This window comes from Pieris brassicae, chromosome 7, assembly GCF_905147105.1.
Source record: "Pieris brassicae chromosome 7, ilPieBrab1.1, whole genome shotgun sequence".
In the NCBI taxonomy this organism is placed as follows: Eukaryota; Metazoa; Arthropoda; class Insecta; order Lepidoptera; family Pieridae; genus Pieris; species Pieris brassicae.
This window is the reverse complement of record NC_059671.1, coordinates 16165008-16185427: the sequence shown is the minus strand read 5'-3', so window position 1 is coordinate 16185427 and position 20420 is coordinate 16165008. Positions and strand designations below refer to the sequence as shown.

Here is a 20420-nt window from a genome sequence, read left to right as displayed (position 1 = left end):
AGTTATTAATGACTGTATATTTAATCCAATTGATTCATTCAGACGCTGATTTGAAAGTATTTTATTGTGAAGTAAATACAACTTCATATGCCATTTAACTAACTAATGCCAAATAATTGCCGTTTTAAAATCACTAAAACTCGAGCATCTTGAACAACATAAAGTTAATTACTTCCCTCTCGAGATGGCTGAAGTATTTTTTATAAATACTGCAATATATATTTGTTTTGGAACAAGCGTTGATACTTGCGTTACTGCGGCCGAACGCAGAGCGGCAGTGAGAAACAAACCGCGTCGGCGAGTGAACGTTACGCAGTCGTGATAAATATTTTTACGACAAACTTTTAATACAACAATTTCATTTATTTAATTAGGTTTAATTTATAAGTCGCTTGAGTTATGTGATTTTATTTATCTATTGACTCTGGTAAACAAGCAGTAAAAATGATGATGGCCAGTGCAAAATTGGTTCGGGACTGTAGTTCAGACTTGAGTTCGGATGTACGCTCTCTTTCTGTAGAGTCTTCTACCGAGGAACAAGATTCTACTACAACGGAGTCGGAGTATTCTGAAGAAGAGAAGGAATATGAATTAGATGATTTACAAATTCTGAAAACAATTGGTAAGTTTTGCCTTATTCATAGGTTCTAAGATAATTGGTGAATTGAATTTTCTACGTCAATTTTTAGGGGGTATGTAGTAGTATTTCTAAATAGTCTTAGTTTTTATATTTTAGTCCGATTATTTATACGTTTTTAAATATATTTCAATATCTGAAAAATCACTAAATGTTACATAAAACAAGAGTGAAATATAAGAAATCAGTATTTAGCTGGTCTAGTAGACAGTTTCACGGCAAAAAAAAAATAATCCGCACGAAATTGTCATTAGTTTCTATCTCATATTTTTACTTCCACCTCTGCGCTCTCTTTCATTTGGCTGTGTATACTAAAACAAAAAAAAAACACTACATCCATCTATTTCAATGTCCTATGTTCGATTCCAAGGACATGACACGCTTCAAGAGGCTGATGGCCAACCTCCAGTAATGGAAAGGCACTAAAAAAAGAAGAACCATTAATAGATTATGAAAAACAAAAACAATTTACATTGTATAAAACAGAACCGTATGTAAGTATGGTACAGGTAGATATCGTTGTAACTAGAGCAGGTAAAGGATAATAGCTAAATCAGATGTCAAGAGATGTTTTGTGCTCTGTTTCACCTTAATACTTGAAAAGATGAGTGTTGCAGTCTAAAGTAGCATAGAGTTTCTGTTTTGGCCTTAATTCGCAATATGCTTTTGACGAAAGCGCGTCTCGTCTTTGCATCTCATTTTGTATATAAATATAACTTCTATGTATATTACAGGAATGTTTTTATATTTTTTTTCTTCTCGACAATTGTCGTAGTAGTTGCAATTTTTGGTGTTCTTAATTTTTGCATGCAAATTCATTGATGAAGACATCGCGTTTGGATGCATTTTAACTTAGCTTATTACCGTGAGACTAAAATGGGTACTATGAATGTTTTTCAGTGCTGATACCTAGTAATTCAAACAAAATATGCATAGAATCAACAATATAAGCCCATGGCAATTTGTTATCAGTTTATTAATAGCAAATGTTAATAAAGCTGTCCTTAAAATTAATTAGGTCAGAGGGTTACCCTTTATATTGTGCAGGTATTATCATGATTATCTAGATCAAGGTTTTATGCGAAATATTTAATGCACAACTCGTGACTGAGGTTATCAACCAACTAGTTTATTGGAAGTTGTACTTATAAAATTATGGAAATTGAAGTCTTAAAACCCAAAATGGAGACAATATTTCGAATGAGTTTCATTGATATTTTGAAATAAGTAGAGTATTTGTTTTTGCGATTCATGTATACCAACTTTACGCGGTATCAAAGAATATTATAAAATCATGTAATAGGTTCTCCACGTAAGCTAATGAACTATTATAAGGTTAATCCTTCCAGCATTTCTTTTTAGTTTTTCTGTAAGAAAATAATGCCAGTGACAGTTTAAATAAGCTGTATTGTTTTCAATGCACATTCCATTGTATCGTGTTTTGTATTATATCTACGTGAAAAATGCTAATAAACCTGCAGTATACACGCAAACGAGTCGTTCTATGTAAATAATAACTGTCACGCTCGATTTAAGGCGAATGTAGGTTATAGCAGTTCTGTGGTAAAAGTTGCAATATTTGTAACTGTATATATGTAAAAAACTCAGATATAGTAATATATAATCGTTCTCGAAAATCCTCTTATAATAATACACTAGGTTTGTTTAAAAAAAATATACCCACACTACTAAATTTATTTAAAAAATAGTTTTTGTTTGCAACACAGTTTGTAGATATACATTATTCGACTAATACATACAACACTATACTAGAACCATCATGTGCTTTAGTAAAACATGACTAGCTGTAATAATTACAGACATCATATCAATGTAGTTAAAATAACACTAACACCTCACAAATGCCTACAGTCGAAGAAAAGTTAGCCGCGTTTTATTTTAAAAGAAATACCAATCAGTGAATGCTAGAAAAGCGCGCGAAAATTTTTGGTTAATAAGAAAGCTTTTAACATAAATACGAAGAAGTGAAAAGAGATGAAAGTGATTGTTTAAACAATGCAATATGATAGTTTACGCGTTGAGAAGACGACCTGAGTATAAATGCAGACCACGGTCGCCATTTGAATAATTACAAGTTTCAACCAGGTTTTCTTTCATACAGTTCCTATACTTACAAATTTCGTTATAAACTAATATACTTTTAACTTCGAATAAGATGAAGTTAAAAGTCACAGGATTAAATGCACGGTCTGCAAGAGAACAGACTTTTTGGTTGTTGTGTTTCTTTTTTCGTCGGGAAATGACACCGGTGGTACACGTTCTTTTTTTAAAATTTAATTTATATTCTCTAGTTCTATATTAGCAATGTCTAAAAAATGCTTATATAGAACTAGCCATATATTAGTAGCTTAGAGGAATATTTATAAAACAAACAATAATATATAAACAAATATTAGGATACAATAGGAAATAATAACATAGATTTGTCATGGACGTGTTTATTTTAAAAACTCCTCGTATTTGTTTCGACTTTTCCTTACCTTTGAGCTATGAATATTCAATCCAACTGTTAGACGCGCAAAGATTTCGTTGTCTTTGGAATACTTTTATTTTTGCGCTTTGTTGGGTATGTATTTATATAGTAAAGGATAGTTGAGTTTCGTAATTCCTAAACAAGACGGCAGTGATATATTATATTGAAATGATTATATTATATTATTTTGTGAAATAAAGAAAACTAAAAAAAATAGATGACGGATTTATCGTTATAAATACTAAAGTTCCTTCGTTTTGTTAAGACATTTATTGATTTCGAAAACTATAATGTTATTGATGTTGGCTTAAATAAAGCCTTAACGTGCCTTATACAGCTGTGTAACGTTTCAAATAACCATGACCGATTTTCTCTTATCACATTATTGAAATATTATCATCAACAATATCTTTTGACACTACTCAGTATTATCATGCCTTTCTGTATGCGGGTCCTGGTATATGGAGTATTTATGACACTTAGAAGTGGTGTTTCATGTTTATTTAAATACAATAATTATTTATTATAAAGCTTTTCATATAGGGCAGTGTTGGCCTAGTGGCTTCAGCATGCGACTCTCATCCCTGAGGTCGTAGGTTCGATCCCCGGCTGTGCACCGATGGATTTCTTTCTAAGTCCGTATTTAACAGTAGCTCAAACGGTGAAGGTAAACATCGTTAGGAAACCGACTTGCCATAGACCAAAAAAGTCGACGGCGTGCGTCAGGTACAGGAGGCTGATCACCTACTTGCCTATTCGATTAATAAATGATCATGAAACAGATACAGAAATCTGAGGCCCAGACCTAAAAAGGTTGTAGCGCCATTGATTTTTTTTCATATAAAATACTTTTTAAACATTCCAGTTTATTAATATAGACCAGAGAGAATATAATATAGTTCACATATGAATAACAAAGGTAAGTAAATGAGGAAGTTCTAGCGTTAACACTGAAAATTAATTCACACCCTATTTGCCGATTCAATGATTGTCTAAAGCCATTATGTTAATCATCATAATTGTATTTTATGCAAATCTATTACCGTAATGAATCATTGATTGACCGAGGGCTATATACCTCGATAACACGATGCAGCTGGCTGTTACATAAGAACACGTCCGATTTACCTACTTGATGGGATTACAAATAACGTGAACACTTTCTCTGATAGTATAAAAAGTTGGCAGCCGGCAATGCCCACGGCGCAAACCCAAATGTTCATTATGTATATACACTTATGTTATATTTTTTATCTTTGGTTGTAAATGTAAAAATACACGGCACACATGCATTTGTATACCTATCAAATACAGAGTGTATTATACTCACACACACCCATTCACATACCCATAAACTCAAGCGACTTACACGATTTTTGTTTGATTAGATTTTACATTAAGACATATTTTCAGAAAGCTGCACCACTTACCACAATTGTAATCTAAGTCACCCACGAAACAAGGGCTACCTAATGTAGGGTCTAGTATCAGATCAATTTTCTCACAATCATGTTTTTGTCATGAATAAAGTTTTATTATTATATTTGTTTTATATTGTTCTAATCTATTGTTTTGTTAACAACTTTAGCAGTATTTTTTAATACCTGTAGCGAGACTTGTTAGGTAAGCTATTGCAAAATAATAAGCGTTCGATAAAATTAGTCGTAATAAATCTGAAAACGGAAAGCTACTACTGAGGTAAATATATTATTTTTGATGTAATGTTAAAGAACTAACGCTGAGAAGGGACCCCGGTAAACGATTACGTATTTCGGAAATAGCTTTTAAAAGTTGTTTTGTGGTAACTGGAAAGTTATGAGAACTTGTGTGACACACAGTTGCTAATGTATGACTTCCTTTCTGATTATTATCTAAACCAATTGCCTATATATTCGTATTTTATTAAATTAACAAGCAATACCTACGATTATAATACAATTATAGTAATTGACCTTTAATAAATTAAATCAGTTGAGTGATTACCTAAAAATATGTGACTAGTATTTTATATTAACTAAATATTTTCGTTTGGCATCTGAGTTTGTTGCCGCTTAACCTGAATTGATGCCTCAACAGAGCTACGTAAACAGGTCAAGGAATTAATAGATGTTCGAGATTGATATATAATAATCCTTTACCGAATGTTCCCATAATCCATTTTTAAAGTATAAACAAAAATAAGAAGCAATTTGAAGAGGTCGAGTGGTCATTTCCCGGCGAATTGGCCTACTTGTGATTTCCACCGCGAAAACCCACGCTTCTCGGAAAATCTCATTAGGAGTTTTGTCAAGTCAATAAACTGTCATATCAGCACGTACGACGTTACTACGGCTTATAACGTTCATTAGCATAAAGATTTACTGCGGTCTAACCTAATTTAAAAACATTTTTATTATTATATTTATTGCAGGAAAGCGAAGGATCTCTGAGTTTTTCACGTTCCAGTTTGAGACAGCACCACCAAATGATTAATAATTTGTTGAATAAAAATTAACTTTAATATTTTATGCGTCTAATAAATATATTATAAAAATAATTGAAAGTATTTCGGGAATATTCGATATAATATTTGGGTTTAACAATAATTTACAAATTTTATACCAATAAATGAACTTGACTTTGACTTTGTGCATAGTTGTATTTGTGTAAAAATATTACACAAGATGTTATGCGTAAAACAAGAATTGCTTTGCGTCACTGGTCATATTTTATTCTCGGAAGATAACTTTGAATGGCTTTACAAGCCGTTCGCAAAACAATTTAATATTATTATCAAAGATTAGTATAGCCGATATAAACTCGAAGAGTTCCAGTCAGCAGCTTGACTAAAATAATACACAAACCATGAAATCTTTTAGATTCTAGTTACATTTCTGCCGTAGTCTGTGATATGTACCTTTAAACTGTGACATTTTATAGAGCCTTGTGTAATTTTATACTCGTAAATATTATAAAGGTGAAGTTTTCAAACAATGTCACACAGACATTGAACATTGTACACAATCGTTAGATGCAGTTCAATATCGTGGCTATAAATTACCGCTGGAGTGACATAACCAGCAGGTGGCGCAACTTGTAATCTTTCCAATACATTATATTTTTAGAACTTACAAGGAACAAACAGTTAGAAGATTTCTTTTTATAGTTTTTTGTGAGCAGACATTTGAAATCAGGTTATTTGTAGCATTTCAATATTAAAACTTTCATTATGAATTTACATTTCATGAAACACGTTTTCTAAGTATATATTGACCTCGCGTGTTAATTAATTTAAATGAACGTATCATTAATTTACTATATACAGAAATAAATCATAGTGCCCTAGTTATATTAGCCCTAAATATGCGCTTGGCAAGAAAAGCCAGACAGATTTAGGTATTATATCAACTTTATATTCATTATTAATAACAAGTATCCTTTTAATTATGTTTTTAACGAATTCAACGTCACCGTAACTAAATAATTTACAACACTCGATGTTTTAATCGTCGTCAACGTTTGTAGAGACACGACACTGCACTGCGTTCATATCAGTTATAACAAAAAAAGCCTTAAACTCGCGGAAACCAAATATATATATTTCTTTTGGCAATGGTTACACAGAAACACATAGCAGAAGAAATATTGGGGTTGCTCTAAAAATTAAACAATTAGCTTATTGGAATTTTAATTTAAACTAAATTAACAATAAAGTAACAATGAAGCTGGATGTAAAAGAACAAGGAAATATACTATAATTATTAGGTAATAATAAATGTTATACAGTTTGTTAACAGAAGCAAGTAACCTAACTGTATCGTAGGCATTTTCATAATGAATATAGTAATCATTTCTACTCTGAGTAGAAATCTTTTTAAATAAAACTAGATTGTAAGAAGACCGCCTCATTAATTATTTTTGTCATGGGTAAGGAAAATCACTTTGCTACTTCCTTTTTTTTGACAAATGATTTAGTTTGCATTCAGTCAACGTCTCTCGAAGGACAAAGCCATTTTCCCATTGTTTGTTATAATAATATCATACTCATTTTATTTTAGTTATAGTATGATATTATGCTGATAGAAGCAGTGTTGGCCTAGTGACATCAGCGTACGACTCTTATTTCTGAAGTCGTAGGTTCCAACCCCGGCTGTGCATCAATGGATATAAAGAAAACACCATAGGGAAACCGGCAAGTCTTAAATCCACAAATATATTACGCCTTCATATAATATCACCTCAGACTTGTTACCTATTTAAAAAAAAATTGAATATTTATCAGAAATAAATTACTAATATAATGATTATAGACTAGATTCGATAAATAGAGTTATTTTAATAGGATAGAGGGATCTTTTATATTAATTATATTGAAAAATATGTTTTGACGGGACGGGAGCTAACATGTAGCTTACACGACATGAGAGACAGCCGTGAAATAGCGTCACTGGAAAAATTATTTTTGTATCTTAGAATTATGATGAGTAAGAACTGCGTCATACAACTTTAAAAAGCTTTCGTGTTTCATTCTCCAGTCACTAGATATATATAAATTAAACATTTCTTAAAAGTTTCCTATAATTTATATAAACGTTACAAGTATTTTACAGTAGACGATAAAGATATATATACCTATTACTGTAAGTTCAATTGTGACACGAATGTATTTAAAAGAAGCTGTGTGTTACTTATTTATTTTTTAGCTTATTTATTTCAACTACCAACTTTGAATGCTGTTTTGTCCACTAAGTTCGACGCAGAAGTCAGTAAGGGCATATCAGGAGACGTATACGAAAACCAGTGGTGAAGGCAGGCTTTTGTTAAATCTTTAGAGCTTTATTGTATGTTGTAAATTTTTATTAAGCATTTTATAAATACACATTTCTTGGCGCGTTCTCCTATAACATATAATATGAAACCGCAGAAACTACGCGAGTTGCGACACATAGGTCCCTATTTTAGATTGAATGTGGATCAAGGACGGTTCCAAAAAGCACTTAATTTGACACTAAACACTACTAAAATACAAATGTTACTCATCAACGTGTAATTTTTACGTTCTATAATCAGGTTTATGACGACGTAAAGTATAAAGTCATAAATTTTAATTGATATTTGGCGTCGCTTGTTAATTGTTGTAAGAAAATGGTAATTAGGGTTATATGTTGATGTCAAGTATTTGAATATGTTTTTAAAGATTTTACTTTCAAAAAAGGCTTATTATTTATACACGTATATTTTATATTTACAATTTTTTTAACCTAGTATTTGAATAATAAATGTTGAATAACAATGTAGATGAGTAAGCTTTGTGAACATGGTGCCCATAGAAAAGTAATCATAGTCTGTGATTAACAAAATTTAAAACCATTCTTATGAGCAACCGATAATACATAGTTAACAAAATTTAAGTAGAAAATATTTTTCTTTCCCTGTATAGCTAAACCTTCTTTAAAAACCAGTAATACTCCATATAGAATAACAGTTGTCATTATCTATTCCAATCTATTCTTAGGTGAACGTATGGTTATTTAAACAAAAAATGTAAGAATGGCCACGACCGATTGAAGGTTGTGCTGCTTCAATACACTCGGTTAAGTACAAGGTTTCTTAAATCTATTTATAAACATTTTCCTTGCCAAATTTCTATATAAAGAAACCTAAAGATATTTTATCGTTAATGTAAGAGATGTTAGAAAAGCTTTGCTCGGTAACGTTCTATTTTTAAATTGACTAAAACAAAAGAGATTAGTATTGCAAGTATAATCTTTTCTTGGACGTAATTAAATTAAAGATATAGTTTACCTAGAGTTTAATCTGTTTTAGAATGAAATATGAGAGTTTTGTTTAATTTAATAATCACCTATACGAAACCTAGATAGTGGGAAATTCTATTAACGCGAATAAAAAATATGTATTTTATCGGTTAACTAGTTAGTTTACAATCAAAGTTCTGAATATCAGTTTTCGTCCAAATACCAATTTCGTTTTGCGTACGTCAAAGCCTATGACGTCATGTAGGCAATATTGTAAGAACAGTGTGCGCTATGACAAGTGAAAGTGGTCGGTCAACTCCTGAGGAAATTGTTATAACATCTTGGTCTTTCTCTTTGGTGCCATACAAAACAGAGACAAAACACATTAAAGATTGTTCCGTTCAAGTTTCCGATGATGTTACTTGCTTAAGGTTGTTTCCGATTACGCAACAAGAAAGAATTCGCAGTTTATCGCGTTGTGTGAATTCTTTTGTATGCAAATCACTTTTCTTGGAACATGGTATTGCTTTTTTGGGACCCACTCTTTTACATAATACGAATATATATTATTTTTTGTCTCTGTTTTCTTTTACAAAGGCACAGTGCATTATACAAATGTTTCCATTACACAGTGTATGAAATACGCGAAATGTCAGAGTCCATTAATAGTTTTTTAATCGATCAAAAGTCGATCGATGAAACAGATTAATTTTAAATATTACTATCGAAGTTATGAAATATTGTAGTAACCCCTTTAAATGACATCAAGGTTTTGTTTTGTCTAATTGGCTGTCATCTGATTCCAAAACACAGCAAATTAATTGTACGATATGTCTTAAAGTGATAAAAAACCTTTAATTCTTTTCCCGACGCAATACGCATGTAATCGAAAAACAAAATTGTAATGGAAATCGTGATTATTTATAACTAACACTTGATATTATTTTGGTGCTAGGTCACGACCTAAAAGCTTTTAACTGTTCAACCTTCAATAAGCAATAAAATAAATACATGTTTTATAAAAACAAATGATTCCCTTAAATTATTAGATACATTCGACCGGACTTGCGCAAGAGTGTTGGAAATAAGATCGGGTGTTGTATCTTGCGAAAGTTTGAACGTCACGGGCCGCACGTGTTACAATTATTAGAAGCAAAGTTTATCAATAATATGAGAAAATGTTATACAATAACAAGCAGGAAAGGCAAATAGCAACAGAGATTTTAGTTGTAAAAGTCAAGTAATACATGTAATGTTCTTAAATATTACAATAATCCATATTCTCAGTAATAAAGATAGGTTACCAAGTAGGAACTGAAGATATTCTATGATACAAAACACACCACAAATAGCACAGCAGTTTGCTTTAGAAGCCCGCGAAGGCTGGTGCAACAATATAGGTCTATTTGAATCTACTTGGGTTTTCGAAACAATATAAAGTTTACATTAGACCTGAATTTATATAAAAATTATCACCAGAAAAGTTATTGTCTTCCTTTCTTCCCCTGACATACACTGTGATAGTGATATTGGTATGTTTTTAAGATGTTTAATTTAATGTAATAATAATGTAATTAGCGTAAGAAATGTCTGCACGCGATACAAAGTTTACATTTAGTCCGACGAAATGGGGAATCTCTAACTGAGTCATTATTAAAAATGTGTAGTTTATTTTATCGTATATTTTTACAGTTTCATTTATTTTCATAAGATTTCAATAAACATTTGAAATATAAATACGTTTGGGATGTCAGTTACATTCAGATTTTATTACATAAAGATATATTAATGAAGCAAGCCATATTATCTTAATATCTGTTACTTTCTAATACGAGATCTGTTTTCCAAATTGAATTATCTTATAAACGGCTCGTTCTAAATATTCTATAATAGAATCCTCGTCATTATTTTTCATTGCAATGTTTATGTTAACCATGTTTTATAATATTTACATTTAGTTTTATTTAAATTATAAAAAAATAATAAAAATTTCTCACATAAGTTTCTCACAAACCAACATTGAATGACGCCAAAAAGTGGGAGCTACCACAGATATGTGAAAATTCGCAATCATATCACAGATAATGAAATAATGTTTAATTTCTTAAATTTCACAAATTCGTAGAACGATTTTACAATGGGCTAGATCAATATATGTGTAGAGTATTTAGAACTAACAACGAAGTAAAGAATAGTAAGAATGGTTTAATCGTATATGACAACAATAATCTCTTTAGTACAGAATTACAATCCAATGACGTTTTCATACCACAAAAAGAATATTTTTCTAGGTTGTCGACGTTTTTTTATTTATATAATATTGTTTTCTAGTTATTTTTTTTTAACAAATATATTTGTTCTAGGTACGGGAACATTTGGTCGCGTTTGCTTGTGCAGAGACAAAGCGGCGGACGAGTACCTGGCTATGAAGATATTGTCTATGGCTGATGTCATACGTTTGAAACAGGTTGATCATGTCATGAACGAGAAGAATATATTATCTGAGATTAATCACCCTTTTGTTGTTAACCTGTGAGTATACAATTGTTTTTGTCTGAAAAAATAAATTAGAAGATATTTATGTTAAGTCATTGTCCTATATGGTATAATTATGTAGGAAATATACGCGATTAATAATTAGGGGCCGAAAATATGACATGCCCTGGCAAAAAAATATACACGTTATAAGTTATTTGAGAAGGTTCGGTGATTATCGTAAAGACACATACAAAATATTTGGTCATAGATAAAACGAAATTGGTTGTTTAAAAGGGCGCGAAATTACCATGCTATTTATTTAATGACTAAATTAATTTCAGATATATTTCATTAAAAATTATTGTAGCCCATATGTTTTATTGTACTGTGATAATGCTCATCTACTTGAATGTAGCTGATATTGTTATTTATTACAAACAGAATTTGATTTTATTAAGGTTTATAATTATTAGCTAAATTGTTTTCCTGTATAATAATAGTAATGGCTATGAAAAGAAACTATAGTATTTTAATATATCAATAATTCAATGCTATAACATCAATAAAAACGAGTCAAATTCATATCGATATAAACTTTCACATAACAATATAATTTATGATCTTCTTCCGCTAAATTAGAAATTTCTTATACTGTTAAAGTTTGAACTGCGACCGTATTAGGTAATGGCGATTATAGATGTTTTTCGATCGCACACTATGTGGTAAATAGTTACTATGACCCGTGACTTTGTATACGAGCTGATGAAGCACCCATTGAGTATATACTTGTGAATAAATAAGATTATATATTCACTACTGAAGTATCGACTGGTAATGGAAAGCGAATTGAGAACTAGACAATAATAACCTATTCTAATATTTTCATATTTACATTTGGGTTATCAAATTATAATGTTAATGTATTGTCGAACGCAATCGCATTAAGACTATTATTGTTAACTGTCTGACATAATATAAACCACTACTCCAACATGTAATTGATTTAAAAATAAATTTGTTCTTTTTGTGCACGTAGCGTGGCAATGTTTGCCAACTCTATAAATCAAAGATTACAGCAATTACTATGGTTCTAATTACAAACTACAACCTAAACACTAATTAATTAGTTATGTAAAATCTATTATCACGTCTTGCAAGCAGTGAAACTAAATCTTGTATGTTTTGTCAATCACACTTTTTTACAAAGTTGTTTTGAATTGTATGGCATTTTTAGATGCCACCAATTTTGAAAAGCCGGCACGAACTACGGTATTTAGAGATTATATTAAAAGTTAAATATGTTACTATTTATTATTATTACTATATACTAATTTAAGCTTTATTGTAAAAACGAATGAACCTTTCTAAATAGGGCGGAATTTTGTTTATTGTATTCGTAATCGCCGGAACAAATGACGCACGTAAATGTACAGCAATAGCTGTGTACAAATTAATTTTGTGTTATAGACAATACTAGCTAGTGAACAAACTTAATTTTAATGGACCTTACTTAATGTGATCAGCCTGAAAAACTGTATATTTTACTTTCTTGGATCAAATCTTAATCCTCCCTAATAACTATGATTTCAATGAAGTTATTTGTTTTAGACGGTGGTGGACGCATGACGAGTCTTGCATATATATGCTTTTCGACTACGTGTGTGGAGGCGAGCTTTTTTCATATTTGAGAAATGCTGGCCGCTTTAGTAACAATATAGGTAAGTTTTCTAATATTTAAGGTGGGTTTGTAACGTACACTTTCATCTAGATTATTCCTCAGCATTACTAAAAATAGTGACTTTTTTATTAGTAAAGTGCGCTCGGGATAATTAGCAGCGAATGTTTTCTCGGTTGACGGCGCTCATTCGTATTTAAGATTTGTGAAAACAGAACAGTCGTACTGTGATTTAGGAAAACAAGTACTATTAATCTGGAGATACGCAAGAGCTTATTTCTGGAGGAAAGGACAAGAGCAAAAATAGTCGGTCAATGACGCGGGTGTCTGAACGCTGGCTCGTGTTGAAAACCGACACTGATCGTCAGACACATAAAATTTTACGGACATTCAGTGGAACAATACTGGGAGGCATATATTTGTGGTTCGGTTTATTTGTGTGATTAGGTGGCGAAAGCGGCAGACGTAGTGACGCCTCGCTTGAATTTGCGCACGCGCACTAACCCAGGGTTCTCCCGTTGACACACATTTTCGTTCTTTATTTACTGCGCCCTCAATAAATTTACTTATAAAATTAAGGGCAATTACACCAATAAAATAATTTTGTTTATATCGTAACATTCGTTAAATGTAAACTGAATAAATATATTGCGTTTATTTTGTAATTTATGTATTGTCCGGATGTTTTCACTAGGTTGCAAGTTAATCATAATAAATTTGATGTTCTGAGAAAGCGGCAAGTATTGTATTCAAATAAGAAATATTGAGATTATATTCGTAGATTCATTCAAAAAAGCTAAACAATTAGAAGCATAGTATTTTAGAGTTATAACCTTTACGAGAATTTAATAATATATGAAGGCTTCTATATATCATCCTAAAAGGGTGATATCATACCCAGTTAGAATCTTAATGACGCAGAGATCTCCCACGCTGCTGACTCACCCTTGATAAGTCATTAGGCCGTTTCATTCAACACGAAAATTTGTTTAGTTTCAAATTGTAAAATAGATATAGGAAAAGTTATGTACTACATAAATAATTTAATTTTAATCTTATTGGTTTTATGTGATATTTCAGTCATTGGTATACATAGAATAATTGCAACGTCTCTGCAAGACGTTTGACAGAATTAAACGACTAAGATTTGGCAACGAATGTGTTTTCGTTTTTGTGTAAAAAGTGTAAAGTTTATACACAGTTCAATGTTAAAGAAATGTTATCGAATAGTTATAATTGAGTCTGGGAATTAATATTAGAGTTTTTAATAGAGGCAGCGTGTTATTCTTTTAGCCTTAGAAAATTTGAAATTATATACGGGTCACATTAAATCGCATGCGTAATGAAGTATAAATTTCTTTATGTCACTAACGTCTTGACTATACGATGTTTTTATTATTTTCCTAAAAACATCTTATTACACGTAGTAATACTCGCGATATAAAAATGCGATAAAATTATTTCAGGGAAGTTCCATATAAAAAGATAATGTATGGATTGCGAAAAAAATTTATATTTCCGTAGATAAGACACTTGTCTTGTTTAATAAAAGAGCTATGTGTTGACAAATTAATTTGGTATGTTTTTTTTTTATATAGAATCTGGTTGATTCGCTCACTGACGAATTATATTGTTAAAGACAAACGTCATACTTGTTTGGCATAACAACGTGCCGTATTTGGGGGCTTATATAATTTTTTTAATATAAGTGTTTAGAAGCACCGCGACAAATTCAAGCACTACATCTTCTTGAGAGCATTGAGAATGCCCATGGATGGCGGGGCGGTATCACTTAACATCAGGTAAGCCCCCAGTCAGTTTCGCCTCTGTTCTAAAAAAATGCTATTGTATAATTTTAACCCAAAACGTTCTGCCATCTTAATAAGGGAATTAAGATGGCGGACTATGCAGGGGCGTTGTCGTTTCAAAGAAAACAATTTATGTTTCAGCAAATTTCTATGCAGCTGAGATAGTATCGGCGCTAGAATATCTTCACGCCCGCAACATCGTTTACAGAGACTTGAAGCCCGAAAACTTACTTCTAGCAAAAGATGGACACTTGAAGATTACAGACTTTGGTTTCGCGAAAAAACTCACGGATCGTACATGGACCTTGTGTGGAACGCCAGAATACCTGGCCCCAGAAATTATACAGAGCAAAGGGCACAATAAAGCTGTAGACTGGTGGGCTTTAGGTGAGATTATATTAATTACTTATAAGTAAATGTTCGTGTTGAATTATACTATACAACAAAGAAATTAAATAAACATAATGTCGAATAAGGTTGTGTTAGAAAGAAGCAAGATGTTATGTTTTAGTGTAGCCCACACTGTTTGGCATGTGACCGTTCTTTAGGCCAGGTAATCGAAGTTTCGCTTAATTTTTGAGTAGCCAATCAAATTTTCTTAATACGTAGCAGGTACTTAGGTGTGCAGTGTTAGATCGCGTGTTGTTTACATTATTATTATTTAATGTTCCAATTATATATAGTTCCATGTGACGGCTTTATAGTGGTGCCAAGTTGAATATAATTTATTGCTTACAGTCTCATCTGTGCTTGTAACTCCTTAAATCCTTGGCACAAGTACTATTGTAATTATATGACACGTGTTATTGTCTAGACAGGAATCATCCATATTAATTATCCTTCATGTAATTATTTATTTATATCATATATTTTGATGTCTCGTGTCCTTCTAAGAAATCATTAAAATTCAAAATGTCCATACTGGAGGTAACAGTTTGTATTTTTTTCTATTTGTAGCTTATATTTACTTACACGATTATTTTGACGTATATACAAATGCATCATTCTATTGAATATTACTTTTTTAATTTCGGTTAACTAAGTTTTCTTATCCAACGTAAAGTTATTGCGCGATTTTACGTTCAAACCGTTGAACCAATTTGATTTTTCCGTATTGGACCTTGAGTACATTATGATTCAATATCAAAACAAGTAAATACATACGTACGTCTATTTCCCAAGGACAACTGATCTCCGCTAGTTTCGATCCTAACATACCTCTCTCGTTTCCTCTCGTCAGTCATGGGTTCTTTTGATCATACCTTCAAGACATTCTTAATTCTATTATGTTTGGGAAATGTACAATTTCTAAAGTAGTAGGAAAATGATATGTAGTAGTTATATATTGACTATTTTCTTACAGGCGTGCTCATTTACGAGATGTTGGTCGGTTATCCTCCGTTCTACGACGACAATCCCTTTGGAATATATGAGAAGATCCTTAATGGCAGAGTTGACTGGCCGCGCCACCTCGACCCAGTTGCCAAGGATATCATAAAGAAACTGTTAGTGCAAGACAGGACGAAAAGACTCGGAAATATGAAGGTAAAATACGCGGAATTTGGCACTTGATTTTACTTTGTCACTATTGTTCTTTGTACTGCTTGTAGCTTAGTAGATATAGCAATCATCAAAGTTGAAAATACTTTTCGTGGCGAAATACAGTAGGATGGAATATACATACAAATTATGAGAAGATTAAACTTATACCATTCTCTACTTTTCTTTCTTTCTCTTCTGTCTTTTGAAGTATTACTTTTTTACTACTTCTCGGACGTTCTTACGATAAAAAAATTACGAATCGTACACATATAATTTTTCCTAAATGGTTTACTATACAAACTTTCATATAAATATTAAATGAAAAGTTGGGAAAGCTTATGAGCTTTAACGGTATGCCGTTGCGTGGTCGCGATGCTATTATTAATAGTTGAATATTTTTTATTACCTTTGAAACGGACCCAAAACAATTGCTTTTTCCGGACTTGACCCCAGATCTGTATAACCCGGAAGTTGACCGGAATTATCATGGTGTTATTCATTGTTGATTGTTTATTTGATTTAGATAAGTGTTTACAAATATGCTACTTAAGATACCAAATAAAGTTTTTTAAATATTTGCGTGGGTTTTGTATATTTTAGCAAGAGTTTTTTACGATTTCTTTTATTATTTAATTATATTATACAAAAACCCAATATAAACGCATCTGAACTTCCATCTGCCATTATAAATATCAATTGTAATTCTTATAAAAATCCGTTCGATAGTTTTTAAGTTTATCGCGTTAATCACTGACAGCCTTTAATAATAAGTAAGGATATATCATTATTACTAGCATTGCTCAAGCGTCGTTTCAATGAGCATATATACACGGGAATATATATACTTCGAAATTACTTGATCTACCATAAGACATAATTTTCGTACGACTGTAAGATATGAATTGCATTTTCCCTCCAAACTTATTTAAATCAATTGCGTTTACACAAAAATATTGCATATCAGTTTACAGTTGGCCTGTCTCCAGAATATTGGTATAAGTAAAGACCGTTTCTAATCAAGATAGAGATATTTTGTTCAATAATAACAAACTGGTTCTCAGAACTTTACAATAGACTCTAATATGCATGTTTATATCTACAATATTATTGAACCAGCCTGATTACTAATCCAGTTTAATCCTAACTACTGTTTATATCATGTTTTATGGCCTTACTGTTATTGTTTGTACGGTTTATTAATTACTGTATCTGCATTCGTTTGCGTGAGTTTACTACGCTTTGCAAGTTCTAACAGTTGAGGGATAAAAAACCTTTGTTGTTGTACTAAGAAAATATTATTATAATCATTACAGACATGAATGAACGGAAAGCGTTGCTTGTAGCAAGATTAAACGCCAAATTTTATATTAAGGGTCGGACGGATTGTCTGGATTCTAGTACAGATTACTTGTTAGCATGTCAAACTTATTGGATAATCCCAATATTGTGGGAAATAAATGAAGGAGTTGAGTTAACGAACACCTTTTAAATACCATCAAATAAAAAGCGCGGAGTGTTTTAGTTCTCTGCGTCATCATAATTGTTGACCATTAAGTGGCGGTATATTTTCTATCATTCCCTATATGTACAAAAGGTAGTTTCTAGTGGACACACGTTTTCTCTTAGCTTTTTCTGCGACGTCGCCAAGATATTTAGAAAGCTATCCGTCAAGTCATCGACGACATCAAAGATCAATGAGTTATGTCGTATGTCTTGACTCTTGTCACTAGATGCTGTCTTCAAAGCATTATCCTATGCATATAAATTCTATTAAAAATGTTTAATGATCAAAGTCAACATTTAATAAGTTCTCACTATGGAGACTGGGTAAAAATTTTCGCAAAGTCATTATTATAACCTTTATATATTGTAGCTACAGGAAATTATATGTTTAATATATCTTTTCATAGTATCAGATCTAAAGGAGCCCAATTAAAATTAAGAAAAAAACAATTCAAAGCCATCACTCCAACATTTCCCGATGTGGTCGCACTGCTTAACAGTCACTAGCTATATATTTTTTGTAGGCTAGCATATATTGATATTATTGTGAAAGGTTTTGTAAGAAGTGCTCGCTTCTGTGGAGATTCAATCACAGGACTTTAAATTTCATGGCCATGAATATACCACTTATTGCCGATAATTTACGATGGCGGTTATATTATGACATTCCTTCTAGTTATTAGCGAGACCAAGACTGCACTTGAGGGTATTGTGAAACCCGATTAATTGAATTTATTCAGTAAACGTGCTTAGACAAGCTAATCGCTCAGATCCGCTCCATAAAATTTCAACTTTACGATGTCATTTACGTAGTGCGGTGCCTAAGCCAAATAACAGAATTGCTCTAATTTTAGCATCTATTCAGTGCTTCTGTGATTGATGTATGGTACGATTGTTTATCGTTTCAATGGAGACGATTTGATTTATTTGTGTACTTTTCTGACCGAAGTTCAATCTCGACTTTTATAGTATGACGTCAGTACAATATGGCAACACTGTGCGATTTTTAAATTGTTTATTTATATTAATAGAACTTTATTTTATGATGCTTCAAAGTGCTTTAGCGGTTGGTTTTTGTTGAAAATTCGATTTTTTGATTACACATAAATATTACAGTAATGTAGAGTAATAAATTATGTATGATTTCCTCTCACAGTGTGGCTCGGAAGATGTGAAACGACATCGATGGTTCAAACATTTGGACTGGGCTGATGTTTATATGAAGAAGTTACAGGTATTTTAGATTTATATGATTGACGAATAAAAAATAATACAAGTAATTTGTATGTGGTTTAGAATTTTAAAGCTTCGATTCAAGCCAGTAATTAGTATTAAAAGACAAAAACGGCTTTGAAATTCATCGTTTCCTTTTTTACAAAAATATAATGCGTAGTTTGATGGTGAGATTCCTGGCAATATTTTTTTTTCGAGTGAACAATACGTTAATTATTTCACTACAAGGATAAATTTTCAGTGAAACAAATGAAGTATATATCATCTCAGTACTTACACAAGACCTTTGGACTATTCATTACTATCACGTATCAAGCTCAAATACGTTTGTCTAGCAAACTAATTAATGAATTTTTGTTTTTCAGCCGCCTATTGTACCAGCCGTGTCATATGAAGGCGATACTTCAAACTTCGACGAATACCCCGAAACAGACTGGAAAGCCGTGAGATCGCTGGATCCAGATGAATTAAAACTATTCGTGAATTTCTGAAATTCTAAATTCCTCTATTGGTACTAATTTAAAGCGGAATTCGTGAATGGGTTTGTTCGGATGTGAATTTCCAAAAACAATTTCGTAATTAACATTATGTTAGGATATTTAGGATTTTCGTGATTTCTTAAATCTTAGTGATGCCGAGATTAGATTTAATTAATTATTAAACTTTGTTTAATGTGTCTGGCGTTTTCTTAATAATTTATCTTTAACAATAAATATTGCGATTTGATCTTTAAATGTAGTAGTAATTATAGCGACACACTGATTATTTATTTATTTATTAATGTACACCACATAATATAACAGTTTTCTATAGTATAAGTTACAATGCCTTGTTCTAATATTATAAAAATCTTAATGTATGAACATGCCGTCCCTTTCATACGTAAGAGTATATTTTTGTGGTTTGTATAATAGAATTTATAGTTCAATACAGTGGGTTGACAATTTATCTAAAATAAATAATGTTAAGTAGGCAAATAAAGGCATACAGGAAATCTTTGAAAAGATTCCTGTATGGTTACACACTAATATTTATTGTTGAGTGCATAATTTTTAATGTATACATAATGAATTTTTAAAATAAATTGTTCCAAAATATTTTATAGCAATTGATGAATAATTCAAAAAAGACTTTCTTAATTTGGAATACAAAAAATTTAATAGATCTTTAGAGAGATTTAGAAGACAGAATTTGAAGCTTAAAAGATGACTAAATTGTACTATACTATTAAAAAATCGTCTAACGTGAGTATAAAATCGATGAACATTGAGTATAATATTTGACTCAGAACATTTGATTTTATTGCTCTTTAAGT

General features: G+C 31.4%; 1 protein-coding gene across 1 annotated transcript; it reads left to right on the top strand.

Moving 5' to 3' along the window:
• The first annotated feature begins 277 nt into the window (after positions 1-277).
• On the top strand, positions 278-19781 carry LOC123712156 (cAMP-dependent protein kinase catalytic subunit 3). Its single transcript, XM_045665134.1, has 7 exons — positions 278-622; positions 11230-11398; positions 12953-13062; positions 14969-15214; positions 16191-16372; positions 19029-19106; positions 19471-19781. The coding sequence occupies exons 1-7, from the start codon at positions 445-447 to the stop codon at positions 19594-19596; spliced, it is 1089 nt and encodes a 362-aa protein (XP_045521090.1). The 5' UTR covers positions 278-444; the 3' UTR covers positions 19597-19781.
• The last annotated feature ends 639 nt before the right edge of the window (positions 19782-20420 follow it).

Bases quoted from the DNA above. Each gene is read 5' to 3' on its own strand.
- LOC123712156 (XM_045665134.1), top strand. From the start codon at position 445: ATGATGATGGCCAGTGCAAAATTGGTTCGGGACTGTAGTTCAGACTTG. The intron at 11,399-12,952 runs GTGAGTATACAA...TATTTGTTTTAG, and splicing joins CACCCTTTTGTTGTTAACCT to ACGGTGGTGGACGCATGACG. The intron at 13,063-14,968 runs GTAAGTTTTCTA...TTTATGTTTCAG, and splicing joins CCGCTTTAGTAACAATATAG to CAAATTTCTATGCAGCTGAG.